This window comes from Lynx rufus, unplaced genomic scaffold, assembly GCF_022079265.1.
Source record: "Lynx rufus isolate CCGP_SWC_20201006 ecotype Redwood Valley unplaced genomic scaffold, mLynRuf1.p SCAF_1, whole genome shotgun sequence".
Lineage (NCBI taxonomy): Eukaryota > Metazoa > Chordata > Mammalia > Carnivora > Felidae > Lynx > Lynx rufus.
In genome coordinates this window covers 212,698,885-212,714,098 of record NW_025814823.1, presented here as the reverse complement: position 1 = coordinate 212,714,098, position 15,214 = coordinate 212,698,885, and the positions used below count along the sequence as shown (strand labels likewise).

The following is a 15,214-nucleotide window of genomic DNA, read 5'->3' as shown; positions in this document are numbered from 1 at the left end:
TCTAGTCCTGGCAACATCCCACAAAGCTGGTGATGGAGTTGTGCCAGGCTCTTCCACTAAAAAGAAGGGGCCTGGGGTTGTCCAGTGAAGGTGTGGGCAATGCTTGGTTGGGGAGTGGGCGCAGAAGGCAGGATCACTCTCATTAACTTCTGGTCTTGTTTTTCTACTCTTCCTGACAAGTCTTTTCCTTATGATCTTTAAAAAAATATCTTCATGCCCGGGTGGCTCAGTTAAGTGTCCGAATTTGGCTCAGGTCATGATCTTGAGGTCTGTGAGTTCAAGCCCTGTGTGTCAGGCTCTGTGTTGACAGCTCAGAGCCTGGAGCCTGCTTTGGATTCTGTGTCTCCCTCTCTCTCTTCCCCTCCCCAGTTGTGCTCTGTCTTTCTCTCTTAAAAATAAACAGATGTTAAAATAATTTTTTAATTAAAAAAATCTATCTTCAATTAGGATTTCTAGAAAAGGTACCATTTTTACATAATACCTTCTCTGTTCCCCCACCCCCACATCTCTTCCCTTCATGCTCTTTTACCTCTCTCCCATAGAAACAAGAGGACTCAGTGTTGGTAGTGTTGGGATATGCTTCTGGACCTTTATGACACCCTTGTCAAGAGCTCCTCCCAGTACAGGACAGAATGCTGCCATTGGTGAACATTTAAAGGCCATGGATACTTTTATTAACAGGTTAATGGGTTGAGAGATCCACCTCTCTCTTTCTGTCCCTCTCTAGCCCCCATCCTTCTTGAGCCTGAAACCTGGAGATGTAGAGAAGAATAGGAAAACTCTTTTCCATCTGCATCTATGGTATGCTCTCTAAACCAGCCTTACCCTTAGTAAAGGTGTTAATTTGATCTGGCTGATTACATCTGTTCTGTTTGGGTAGAAACCTCAGTTGGAGGAGGTTATTCCAAGTCCCTAAGATATCATTTTTCTATTTTATTTGCTTTTAGTTTATTGCCCCCAGCTCTAAGATCAAACACCTGAACCCCCAGGGGCTGATTCAAGACTCTTTTGGAGCTATACTCACAATCCTTTGTCCCCTCCATTAAGGTGCTTTTTCAAGCTAATGTGCTTTGAATCCTGATAATTTTTTTTCTTCTTTGAAGGCTTTCTGACTCACCTCATTGGTCCTCTTATGAGTTCCAAATTTTAGGGTGGGCTCAGTTTTACTCAACCCAGAAATGCTGCTACTCACTCCAGGGTGATATTGTTGTAGTACAGCTTTTCAACTTCAAAACTATTCACACTTTGAACCAGACAAATCTTTATTCGTTGGGGGGCTGTCATGTAGAATGTTTAGCAGCATCCTTGGCCTCTACTCACTAGATTCTTATAGCACTTCCTCCCCTCCCAATGTTTCCAGTCATTGTCAAATGTCTCCTAGGGACAAAATCATCCCTGATTAAGAACTAGTGTTCCAGAGGGGAGCCTGGGTGGCTCAATCAGTTAAGCATCCAATTTTGGCTCGTCATGATCTCACAGTTCATGAGTTTGAGCCCAGCATCAGGCTCTCTGCTGTCAACAAGGATCCTCTGTCCCCCTCTCTCTGTGCCTCCCCCACTCATGCTTGTGTACTCCCATGCACTCTCTCTCTCTCTCATGGTGAAGGAGGAACAGAAAAGTGCCTCAGTCTTTCTGGCAGGGTTAGTGTAGGCTTCTTTGGTGAAATAGCATTTGAGCTGTGTTTTGTAGGATAAGAGTTACCCAGTGATTACAGAAAGAAGAGTTTTTAAGGTACAAACAAGGAGGTGTTCATGGCCCTCTGTGATGTCTTCTTGACCAAAAATGATTCCTACTGCTCCTATGCATGCCCTCAAACATCCTAGGCCTACAGATGCTTGGCTCTTGCCAGCCTCATTTTTACTCATTCCATTTGAATAAATTCCATGTCCCTATGTCCAAATTCTACTTTTGCTGGTTACACTTGCTATGCTAGGTACCATTTTGGAAGAAGGACTGGATTTCCAGAGCAAGATCCTCTAGAGGTGGGTTAGTTTCTCTTAAATGTTATGTCAACATGCTAGATAGATTGAGGGAATAGGTTATGCTGTGAACTGCATACACAGTCCTGCATACACTGAACCTGGTACTGAGGAGAATTTTAGGCATCACTTTGGATCATCATATGGTGGATTGTGTCAGCTGCATCAACATTCACAAGGGACCTATGTTCTACATCACCGGGGAGGTGACTCATCTGATGACATAATGATCTAGGGGTGGAGTAGGAAGAAATCTGCAAAGGAGTGTGGGAGGAAGAAGTTGACAGCATCCTCCTCCAGTTGTTAAATTCCAGGGCAATACTGGTGGGTGGTGGGAGTCTCATGGCAGGAGTAAATGTATCACATGGAAACATTGAGTTTAGCGATTTTATTAATGCTACACGATAGCAGGCTATGATTACACTCTGGCTTTAAATACTGAGGTACCCACCAAGGTACCCCTAAAGGAGGCTGGGCCTGGCAAAACAGCGTAGCATAGCGATGCAGGGAGAGCACATGGGTTGGGCCATATACATCATACAACCACTGTGGAGGACAGTCATGGGTAGAACTGTGCTTTGCCAATGATTTTTTTAATGACATAACTTAAAATAATGTTAACACTAACAATATTTGAATTTTCAATACAACAAAATAGGAGTAGCATCAAATATGTTGGCTAAGTTGTAGCACCAGGCAGTTCACGTCATGTGGTCTCTCCCCTGAGAGTGAATCACTGTGCACCGAGCAGCAAATACACTGTCCCAGGACTTCATCTTAAAGTCAGAGGGAGAAGAGCTAAGATTGGCAGTCTCTGGGGTAGCAGGGTGTAGATTTTAGAATTTGAAGGATTTCAGCCAATTGATTGGGAAATTATAGTCTGAAACAGCATAAATCTCTCACATTGGTTTCAGAAACTTGATGAAGTAAACATTCATTAAATATCTGAAAGCACCACATTGGGATGACTGCACCAGGAAAACCCATTGTAAAACAAGTCATTTCCATGAAGAGGCAATTGTTTGTATCCACAAAATTATTTCTTTTTTTGAAAAGTCTTCGCTGGTCTCTTGGAATATTTTCTCTTGGTGTGTTAAACTATGTTTCAATGTTCGAGAATTCATTTCACCCACAACTTTCCAGAGAACAGTGAACTCTATCACTATGAAAGACAATGGAAATAAACCAAACTGGGTTTGAGAACCTCACTGTATTTAAGCACCAGACCCTGTGGTGGCCCCTCTGGCTCATGGCAGATGTGTATACAGCATGTCTTGCCACATTTCTCACTTGCCTGTTCAAGGTGGGAAGAAAGGAGGACGTGCACTAAATAAATCAACAATGCTGTTTGATGTTGTCCCCTGTGAACATCCAAGGAATGGTGAAGGTACCATCTAGGTTCTCGTCTTTAGAGCCTTCCTATTAAGTCTGAGGCCTCTTTATGACTGCAAGCAGGGGGCCTGTCAAAACCCTGATGATCCAAAGATGAGTGTCAAGGTAACAACTGTGTCAGATGACTCTATCCTGGAGTACAGACTGACAGATGCCACACAACTATCTCACGACACAGCCTCCATACAGGCAGTGAACGTCTGTGATACATGATTAGGGGCTCATTTCCTACCTTTACGAAACTGGAGAAAGCCCTAGAATGGAATATCTGGCCAGACCCTCCCCACATGTCTATCATCTTCTCTGCCATGTGGGTCATAAATAACATGGTCCATTTCGTGTATTGAGAAATCTGGCCTAGTTGAGTTTGCTGAGGTCAGTAGGAATCCAGGTTTGTTCCTGAGTTCTGGAAGACTGGTCATACCCAGGTCTCTGATGGCATGCATAAACTGATGCTAGATAGTACAGTACCGGGTGAAGTTAAATCAACCTAGCTTGCTAAATTTGGCCCCCTGAAAGCCCACACTACACTTCGGGGATGGTCTCTGCAAACGGCCTCATTAGAAAAAATCAGGTTCTCCTCCACTCCTGTCACTAACCATTTAAGCCTCTTGTCTCTAAAACATATTTCACCAATGATTGTCATCTACCAGCAGTGTTTGCATTCAAAGAGAGAGAACACAAGACCATTATTATTGAGAAATAACCTCCCTGGCTTTAGGTAAATGTTTCTGCTTTCCTCCTGTTTCTGCTCCTTCTTAAATTTCATCCCAACCCCAGTGTTCTATTTTCCACAGGAATTTATCAGAATAATAGACCTTAATGGTTTGAAAGAAAATGAAAAAGCACATAATATAAACATTTTAAGCTTCTAGTATCCAAGCAATAGAACTGGCATTGGCCAGCAACACCATCACACATTCAATAGGTGTATATGGACTCGCCCACCTGTACATCTATCTGTATGTTTATATTAGTTCTGCCACCATCTAGATATTAGCACCATTATTCAATAGCACCATTCTGCTGAATGGATAGGTAATCCACCAGAGCTATGGGACACTACACTACCTGTGCATGAGTCTGGAATGTGCTACCCATTACCTGAAGTCCACATCCCTGCTTCCCGCTCTGTCAAGAACTGGTTCTGAGGGCTTCTTCCCTTTGAGGCCCTCCCTACCCACCCACCCACCCAGGAAACTTGCCTTGTATTTGAGACCACAGCCTCCTGATTGGTGGTGAGAACATCCAGAATAAGCATTCCAGCATTCATTTCACTTTTTGGGTCTCTCCTGACTGTTCCATCCTGGGAAACAGACCTTAAAACTAACTACTGGGTGTACTGGGTGTACTTAACCTCACTTTTGAGTTTTTTTTTTTTTTTCAAGACTAGAGGTGCGTTCCAAGTTCTTGTACTTAATACAGTTTACCTGGTTCTTTGAAATATTTTAATCTTGAGCACCATTTTCTGTCCTGGGGGTAGGCAGGTGTGTGTGGCAGCCACAGACCTGGCTAGAGTAGCTGTTGTGTGTAAACCCCCAGCAGTGGAAACACAGCTGGACCTGAACTGATGACTCAGGCAGGGAATGTGCTAGAGAGGAAACGTCAGACAGGAAGACTCATCTACTCTTCTGCAAAGGAAACGTATTTGCCAGGAAAGGGGGAAGAATAAAGATCCATGTTTCTTTTCTTATACTAGCAAGAATTTGATTTCTGCTCGTTTGCTTTTTAAGAGTTTTCATAGAAATTATCCTTGAGTCAGAAATGTCTTCTGTATAATTAAGCTAAATCTTTTACCTTTACAAATCTTATAGTTTCTGCCCATTTTCTCTTCTTCTTATATCTCCAGGCATGCAAGGGAGTCTAAACAGCCCAGATATGGAGTCTACAGTGATGTAGACGGAGTGATATAGCCAGCACTTTCTCTCCCTGACTCCGGTGAGTACTGGCTGAACAAAGTGGTCCTCTGCCTGGGTGAAGTAAAGGAATGTTCCTGAAAGCTCTCTCCCATGACGTATTCAACAACAGCTTCCTCAAGCAGGAAGGAAAAAAGGATGGTTTCACCCAAGTAAATTAACAAGATTATTTGTTACCTGGATACATCTGGTTCTGTTTCTTGATACTCCTGAGGTAGTCTGGGAAAATCCTGGTGTCTTTGTTTTATTTTTAAGGAGGGGAAAGACATCATGTCACTGACTTAGCTAATCTGGCACCTTTCCTGGGAGGCAATCCCAGGAGATGCCTGACTCTCCTGGATATCTCACCTGCCTGTCAGGGAACAGCAAGCTATCACAGTCCCACGCCTTTTGCAAGGATGTTTTGTGGCTAAAAAACACAGTGGATTTTGTTTTGAGCCAAAGTTGGGCCTGAAAAACCTCAGTGCAGTGGTCCCTGGGTCTAGAAAGTATACCATCAGCAGGTTGCTGCAGTTTGTGGTGGAGGGTGGCTTCCTTCTGGACTAGACCGCTTTGGGGTTTTTGAGCGACTGTGGCTTTCTTGGCCTTTGGGTGTGGACGATGTGTGTCTGGGGACATGAAAGGCAGCACTGAGCCCTCACAGTGGGCACAGAACATTTCTTCATGGTTTTTAGTGTTTGGCAGAAACTGGCTGATAACTTGTCCTTGGTGCAAAGTAAATCTGTGGAAGGAGAGAAAAATAAGAAAAAACAAAGATTATCCTTTGTAAGTGAATGAACACAACTTCTATTAATGGAAGATGTTATGCATCTACCAAGAAAGGTTTCATAATAATTCATAAGAGTTGACATCCACAGAACACTGATTATGTATCCAGACACTCTGCAAAGTATTTGTGTTAAACTGAACTATCAGTCACAATTCTTCACTCCTGCGTAGCGGTGTCATATACATTCCCACCCTTGCCATGGCTGCCTGGTGGGTGTGAATACTTCTCCATTGCTTAACTTTGGGTTTAGTCCTATGACTTGCTTTGGACAATGTGACCTAAGTGCGCATGATCCTTGCAGGGCTTTGGGGGGTGCAGGAGGAGGAGCCTGCCCTGATGAGCTTCTGCTGTCACCGTGAGAAGGACATGGTTCATGCATCTAGTGGACCAAGGAGGATGAAAGACACATGGAACAAACCTAGACCGGACCTACAGCTTGCAGCCAAGACCAGCCAACCACAAGCTAGATCAGCTGACCCTCAGCTGATCTGTAGATGCTGAGCAAAATACACATGATTGTAGTCCCCAAGTTTAGAGATGTTTTGCTCTGCAGTATTGTTCTGCAACAGTTGAATGCAATGTTTCACATGCATTGCCTCATTTAATCATCCCAGCAGTACTATCGGGTAAAAATGACTCTTTCCATTACACAAATGAAGATGGTAAAGCCTACAGGAGTTAAAAACCTGCACAATGTTCCCTGGCTAGTAAGTGGCACAGCCAGATCTAAACAGAGACAGTTTTGACCCCAGAGCTTATGCTCTTATCAATCATATTACTCAGAGCACCAAGCAATCACCCAGCTAGCCAACTAACCAATGTGTTCTGAGCATAGCTCAGCACAGCAAAGGATACAGGTATATAGAATGTGGTCGCTGCCCTCCAGAAATGTACCCGGTAGATGAAGCCATAAGACATACACAAATAATTCCCCTGGATTCTAATCCTTGTTCTACTCTAACAGCTCTAGGTAATTAAGTTTCTCAAATTTTTTTTTCCTTTGGCCCTGCTCTCCTCATCCATGAAGCAGGGAATTTCTCAGCGACCATCAACACCACACACATTCTAGGAGCAATATTCAGACTGGACTGGTCCATGTAGTCCTGGGCTGGAAGAAATTCAGTGAGGCCCCAAATAGCAGATTTTTCTTCTACAAAGTGAAATTGTTTCAAACTTTGCGTGGGTGCCTCTCAGAGCTCTGGCTGCTTTTCCTTCTTCTTTCCAGAAGAGATTTGAATCATCTTGAAGAAAAACATTTTCACAAAGAGGCTGTTGTCCTTTGTAAATAGGACTGTCAGTAGAAATAAAAATTGAGGTAACATCGTCTTTACCCAAAATCTGTGACAGTATGTTTTCCTCTTTATACTGTCTTTCACCTTCAGGTCATGAAGGCAAAAAATGCTTTGTATCTCCTCATAACTCATCATTCCCTTGAATGCACCTTGTGTTTTTTTTCTTCTTGTGAAGAAATAAATGTCTTCTATTCGCTGTCAGAATCCTATTTTGTTTGCAAGTTTTAACAGCACTTGGGAATAGGCAACACACAATGTGCCTAGATCCCCCCAAAATCTTCACTGTTGATTCTTTTCTTCTTCAGGCCCCTTCCCTAAGCCTATTATAAAATTCCACAGGAAACTTTCTTAGGTGCGTTCACGTTTCAGGAAAGGCACACATTTCAGCCAGGGATTCCTACTGTGGAATAGGAATTGGAGGTCCTCATCTCCCTCGTCTCTGCTAGAGCGGCCAGTATTCTCCTTGAGGGCTGGCCCTCCATCATGTGGACAGCTGTTCAGAATGAGACAAAGATTCCTCTCTAGGCTGCTGGCTTTGGAACAGGGCCAGCATGGAAGCCTGGGTGTCACAGGTCTGCTCCAATTTCTCAGTCAGTATCTCCTGAAGCCCTTGTGGACGGTGGATGGAAGAGGTGCATCTGGTGTAGCTCTCGGCCCCACGTTCTCCCTGCCATGGAAATGTGAGCACTGAGGTCACCTCGGGAAAGGAAGAAGACAGAGGAAGTGCGAAGGCTCAGCTTGCATCCCCTTTCTCCACAAAGCCTCTTTTGGCCATGCTGCCCCACGTGGATCCCTTCTGTCTCAGTCTCCGAACTTGTATTACTATTGCAATATTTGCTCCAACATGCTACTACATTCCATCTTGAACTCTTCTATAGTGATGTGAGTCTTTTTTGTGAGGGCTAAAGTGTGACCTCTCAAGCATGTCTACCATTATAGAACAGGCTTCCTAGAGGCTCCCAAATCCCTTAACCTATTGTGGGCTGAATTGCATCCTCCGAAGTTTTAGTGTCTCCCAAAGTTGGAGTCCTAACCATTGGTACGTGTGAATGTGACTTTGTGTGGAAATATTTCTTTGACGATGTAATAATGACATATATGAAGATGAGGTCACATCAGAATAGGGTAGACCCTTAATGACTGGTGTCCTTAGAAGAAGAGGAGACAGGTACGCATAGTGAAGAGAAAACCACATGAAGACACTGACATCAGAGGGAAATTGGCCATGTGATGATGGGGGCAGAGATTGAAGTTATGCAGCTACAAGCCAAGGAAAGCCAGGGATTGCCAGCAACCACCAGAAGCTTAGACAGAGAGCATGGCCCTGTTAAGACTTTGATTTTGAACATCTGGCCTCCAGGACTGTGAGAATACATTTCTGTTGTTTTAAGCTATTTAGCTCCTGGTAGTCTTTTATGGTAGCCCTAGGAAAGTAATACACCCCCCCCCATGACAATAATAATAACAGAAATACAATTTATTAAGCACTTACCAGATTACCAGACAATATACTTCACATATACTGCCTTATTTGAGGCACGTAGAAATTTACTTGTAGGTATAGCTATTCTTCTTTTAAAAACAGAAGGTTCCAGAGAGGCTTGGTAACTAGCCCAACATTGCATAGCTGGTATGTAGATGGTGGCTGGAATTTGAATGTTGTTTCATTGCTTCTAAAACTCGGACACCGAGGGAATGAATCTCTTGTACTGGTGATAGGGGAGGAGGAGGGCACATGGACAGATCTTCCTTGAAAAGAACATCCTCATTTGCTTACACGGGGCCCCCTATTGTCAGGTTAGGTCACCTATGTGACTGACAGAGGCTCAACCATGCCTGGTGTTCTTGCCTGATCTTGGGAACCATGAGATCACAAAGTCTGCTTTTCAATGGTCTTCAGAACACTGGGAGCATGCTGGATCCTGGGGTGCTCCTGTTTGAGAGTGGGGAACTTGAAAGACGAGTGGAGGATAGAGGTGGCCTATATTGGGAGTGTGTTCCAGGCCTGTGTTTAGCAGCTCATTTAGATAATGACCATGAGCCCAACATCATGGCACGGCTTAACTGCACAGTTCTCTTTATTATAATAAAACAATGAAGGCTTGTTGTATTCATCAGCAAACTGGATCCTGGCCGAAGCACACACAATGCTTATAATTAGGGGCGACTTGGAGAGGAGATCTCAATTTGCCTCTGCCTGTTCAACAGAAACCACGCTTGGAAATTTAAAGGGACACGTATAAGCTTGTTTCTTTGTTGTCAGCTGTGTCTAGGTTGAAAGGATAATATTTTTCCCATAGAAGAAAGTTTAAAAACGATTTCAGTATTGCTGACAAATTCAGTTTCTGTCAGAGTTTGGGTTCCTTGAGGCCAGGGGCTGTATTGTACTCATTTCTGTCCCCTCAGTTTTTAGCATTTGTCTGAGACATATGTTGTGATCAGTAATATTTGCTGAATAAATGAAAACACAAAATTCTATTCATCTGGAAGAATATTCTTGAGTAGAAAGTTTGCTGATTCAAATGTTCATTTGTAGCAACTCTGGGTCCAAGTACTGTCTTCATTACTTTCCTTATTCTTTTTCTTGCCTTCTCTACCCCTCATTCCCTCATTAAAAAACAACAACCCAGGAATGGTGCACATAAGAGCTTTGCTTTTGTTTTATAATCATTATGAATATAATGCCTAGAATATACTTGATAATACATATTTCTGGATAAATTTTTAAAAATTTGTTAAATCTTTAAATTAAATTTTTTTAATCTTCTAGATACTTAGAAAGGGTTTAATAGTCTCTACTATGGAAATGGTAGTTCTGATTTAGAATTTAAATCATTAACAATTTTGATGGCATCTAAAGGAAGTAAAATGGCCTGGAGGAAAGCAAACCTTATGTGGAATTCATACCTGATTCTACAGGATGGACACAGGGTGTATGTTTATTGTGATGGCTGGCTGACTGACAAGAATCCAGGCACCGAATGACTTATTTTCAAAGCATTTTAGAAGGCTCAGGGGTCAGGGTTGGTGGTAGATTCTTTAAATCAAGGAATTTCTTGAAGCTGCTCTTCATGTTGTTTCTGTATGAGTAAGCATGGCTCTGCCTTCAGGAGAAGCTAGTAATTATCTTTTGTTGCCCTGATAATTGTTGAGGTGAGTGGAATTCATTGCTATTTGCATCCACTGACACCCAACTATTAGTCACCATCTTCTCAGTGTGAGATTTCAAGATAGAAATACCATGTATGCATTTCACCTAGTTTTGATTATTGAAGATGGCGCTGTCCAGTGATAAGACAGTTAAAGACTATCTACATAGAGTTTAAAAATAACAGCCCACAACACTGAGCATGGTCAATCAAGCCTTTTTGCTGCTTCAATTATGTAAAAATCAACACAATACAGACAGATACTATATCGCCTTAACGTTTGAAAAACACGGTACCATAGAAGGTGATGAGATGACACAAAGGGAAGAGGGTCTCAGATTGGCTCCTTGATCTAGAACAGGGTGCTTCTCAAACTTTAATGTACATCCAAATCACCTGGGGATCTTGTTTAAGTGCAGATTCTGATTTAAATGCAGTAGATCTGAGGTGAGGCCTGAGAGAGACCCTGCATTTCTAACAAGCTCCCAGGTGATGCTGAGGCAGCCAGTCCAGGGACCAATAACACCTCTGAAAATGAGCATTAGGTAGTAGCTTCTTTCGGAGTTTCAAGTAAAGTCAATGATAGCCACCCCCAAATGCAAGTTAGTCAGAAAGAAGTTGCACATGACAATCACATCTAAAGCATTTTCTCCCTCAGTGTATTACATTCAGAATTTCCAGCTCAGATCTCCCTCTTGGCTCTGCATCTGTGTAGAAAACCAATCACAGGACACTCCTACCCAAATGATTCATAGTCACCTCAACAAACATGTCCTAAACAGAACTCATTTCCTTTCCTCATTCTCAAACCCACTCCTGGGGGGGCCTGTCTCAGTGAATGGCAGCCTCCTCTACTCAGCTGCCCAGGTTGGAAATCTGGGCTTATCTTCCCTGTTATTCCCCCAGAAACAGAGACTTGCCAAATCTTCCTGTCAAGTAGTTCCTGAATCCACTTACTTCTCCCTACCTGCACACCACCCTAGTTCATGCCACATACATCTATGGCTTGGGGGACAGCTGCAGTCTCCTGAATGGTCTTATCTATCTTCCACATGGCAGCTGGCATGACTTTCTCATCTCCATGTCCCTGCTTGGAATACTTCAATGCTCCTTCTGCTCTAGGATAAAGTCCACACTCATCCGCATGCATCGCAAGCTCCAGCTTTGCTTTCTACAGTTCCTAACTTCCCATGACCTTCATACTTGAGTTAGACTCCTGTGCCATGACATTGTATTCTTCCTGGTTACTGCAGAAACAGAAAGCCCCTCAGGAACCTCTTGCGTGACCTGTCTACACATCGTTCACTTCCTCTACAGGTCTTCCCTGCTCTCCCCAGTTCCCAGTCCATGCCCTTTCCAAGAACTCCTGCAACATTCTTACCTCCCTTATCAGGGTCACTGGGTTGCAGCTTTGTTCCTTGTTTGACATTATGTTTAGCATGGAGTCAGTCAGGGCCCAACAAATATTTGCTGAATACGTGCATGATTTGTAAACACGCAACCTCTAAGGAAAATCTCAGGGTATGAATTCTAATGGCAGTCTCCATTGAATGCCAGTCCCCTCAGTACTTGGAAGGAGGCAAGGAACAGATGAACAGAACAGAGGCTCCACTACCACTAATCTCTAACAATCTTTAGAAAAATACCACCACTGTGTCTGACCCACATGCTGGTTTTTCACTTAGCTAATGACGTCTAATAGTCAGTTCTATAAATAGGGACAGAGTAAATTCAGTCTGACCATCTAAATCGCAATTTCAGGACTACATCTACAGGAGGTACCCTCCGCTTTGTAATGGATGTAAGTAGACTATCAAAAAATCCTCTCTTTGCCTGAAAATCTCCTCCCTAGGTTTTTAACTTAATTTTAAAATCTCACATATTAATGAAGCCCCAAATACCAATGAAACGGACATTAGAGTACATGCTTATGCTTGAACCCATTCATTCATAAATGGATAGAAGAAAGCATAGTCTATTGAAATGAAGTAAGTTGCCCAAGGGAGGTAACTGAACTGGTTTGTTGATGGAATTTTTTCTCTTTTTAAAGGCACTTAATACCTGCTGTTTAAAATCTTCACAACAACTTCAGAAAGCTTGTATTATTATTTTCTTTATATCCAAACGGAAACAGACTCAGAGTGTTAAATAATTTGCCAAGGTCACAGATAGAAAGAGGCTGCTACTGGATGCAAACCCATTGCTGTCTGATTCCAAAGCTGGGTTCTTTTCACCCCCGAGGAAGTGACGCATGTGAGGAGAAGACCTGGCTTGGTGCTCTGGCTCTGAAGTCAGCCCACCGGGTCTTCATGAACGGGCCACTTAACCTTTCCAGGCTGCAGCTCAATGGACTTAAATGACGAAGGTGACCATACGTTATTCAGATCGGGATGCTTTCGGAAAGTGGAAGTTGAATGTAGCAGGTAACAGTGATCTTCTTCTGTTCAGGTATCCCTCCTTATGTTTTTTGGTCCATTTTCATGTGTCACTCCAACCCCCTACCCTGCTAAGTCCCAGCATCCCTGTTCTGTAGCCTCTAATACCCAGTGATTCTTGCTCTTTTGGAGGACTGCCCACAGACCCTCCTGGAGTTGCTTTGTCTCTCCACGTAGAGAGCTTTTAAGACCTGCGAATTCACTTTCCCCAGTGTAGCCGTTGGCCAATGTGAAGAGTGTGGGAGTGTGAAAGTCCAGCTCACAGGCCTCAGGAACAGACAGATCTGACACATAGCTTACACCCTAGAGCTTCCCTGTGGGACCAGTCTGAAACAGCAGCCTGGCTGTGCTTTTGCCCTCTTTTGTCTTGCTTCTCCTATTCCCTTAATGGTTTCCCTCGGGAGCACTTCCTAAATGAATCCCTTGCACACAAATTTGTACCTCAGAGCTGTTTCTGTGGAACCTGACCTAAGCCAGTGGTGCTGGATTGATAGAGACAGTCGTTCACCACTTGACTGGTTTCCTGAGAAAGGCTGGAGCATCTCTCAGAAATTTCTGAAAAAACAGAAGTGATTCTCATCTGTGTGGGATGACATCAGTGTGAACGTGCTTTGAGACGGGGAAATGAAAGAGATAATCCCTCAAGGATCACCAGATCAACAGACAGCTTGCTCTGAGTGGAGCTGGCTGGCCTCTTCAGCATTAAGATTCTTCGCTCAATAAAGGGGACTAAAATTATCCACAGTCGATTCATACAGGACACCTTATTGATGAAATGTTCTCTCCCCCCTGGGCAAAGGCGTTCACCCACCAGCACTCTTCTTGCAGGCCTGCAGGCTGCACTTCTGGACTTCTGGAGGTCTGGCTGCGTGATCACACACGCATCGGTCTTCAGTTGTGTTGTCTTCTGAGGAGACACAATGCACAGTCCTCTTCTGAAAGCCCCCTCCACAGGAAGCAGTGCACTGAAAAAGAGGGGTGCACAGAGAGTCACGGTTCTTCCCTGGGACCACCAGGGGGACTCTAGCAGAGCACCTCTAGCCCCACCATACTCAAGGAGGGGACAGTCTCGATTATCAGAAATCGTTCTGAAGGAGTCAGAGAATAAGGCACTGCAAATTTGGAGATGTGAATTTAGGCAGAGTCTATACTACTGACTGTGTGGATTGAATTTAACTTAATTGACTGTTGGGTTCTCTGAGGAATGTGGACAAAGTTTGAAATATAAGCAAAATAGAAAAAGATTTCATTTCTAAGCCCTGGTGCCTCAGAAATCCAGTTTCTCTGAACTAGATTTGACTTGGGGCTGGGAATCAGACATGAAGAAAGAGAAGTAGGAGAGGAAACCATGAAAGAATGGAGAGAGAATCTGGAATGGGTCCAGCTGGACCATGTATGGCCTCAAGCCACTCACAAGATTTTATCGCAGTGTCATCCAGTGGCTGCCTGGAAGCAGAAAAAATTTTTTATTTTGTCTATATATTATGAAAATATATAATATAAATGTATGTAATATATTAAAATATAATATATAAATATTTATATTATATATATTAATATATATATAAAATATATACTATAATATAATATATTATACACACACACACACATACACAACATAAAATTCATGATTTTAACCATTTTTAAGTATATAATCCAGTGCCCTGAGTGTATTCTCATGGTTGTGCAATCATCACTTCTATCCATCTCTAGAACTTTTTTGTATTTCCAAATTGAAACTCTGTACTCATTAAATAAGAGTTCCCCATCTTCCACCCCCACCACTAGCCCCTGGCAACCACCAATCTATTTTTCATCTTTATGAATTTGACTATTGTATGTACCTCATATAAGTAGAGTTGTCCCTGGATTACTTCAGTTAGCATAATGTCTTCAAGTTTCCTCTGCAATATAGCATGTACCAGAATTTCTTTTAAGGTGGAATAATATTCCACTGTATGTATATACCACATTTTGTTTATCCATTCATCTGTGGATGGACACTTGGGTGCTTCCGCATTTTGGCTATTGTGGACCACAGATACTCTAATGACTAACATTCCACTTCAACATTTTCTTTCTTATATAATTAAACTTCCCAGAGGGCAGAAACCAGAAATAACTACTGAGCTGATCTTGAGTAAATAAAAGTGTGCAACAGAAGACAACAGGAAGAACAAGGGCAGTTAATCAAGCCAGAATTTGATCAAGAGTCCTGGACCAAGATTCTGGAGATGGGCTTTTCCACTCACTGCATATTGTTCTGGATCAAACACTCAACC

At 42.9% G+C, this 15,214-nt stretch overlaps 1 protein-coding gene across 2 annotated transcripts in view; it reads right to left on the bottom strand.

The window, feature by feature from the left end:
* Positions 1-5,829: 5,829 nt before the first annotated feature.
* The window catches only part of ADAMTS12 (ADAM metallopeptidase with thrombospondin type 1 motif 12), a 325,780-nt gene continuing 316,395 nt past the window's right edge, over positions 5,830-15,214 (bottom strand). For both annotated transcript variants that reach the window (XM_047074156.1, XM_047074167.1), the window contains 2 exons: positions 13,744-13,897; positions 5,830-6,008 (listed from right to left, as the gene is read on the bottom strand). In XM_047074156.1, the coding sequence (XP_046930112.1) occupies positions 5,830-6,008; positions 13,744-13,897 (333 nt within the window). The remainder of the gene's footprint in view (positions 6,009-13,743; positions 13,898-15,214) is intronic.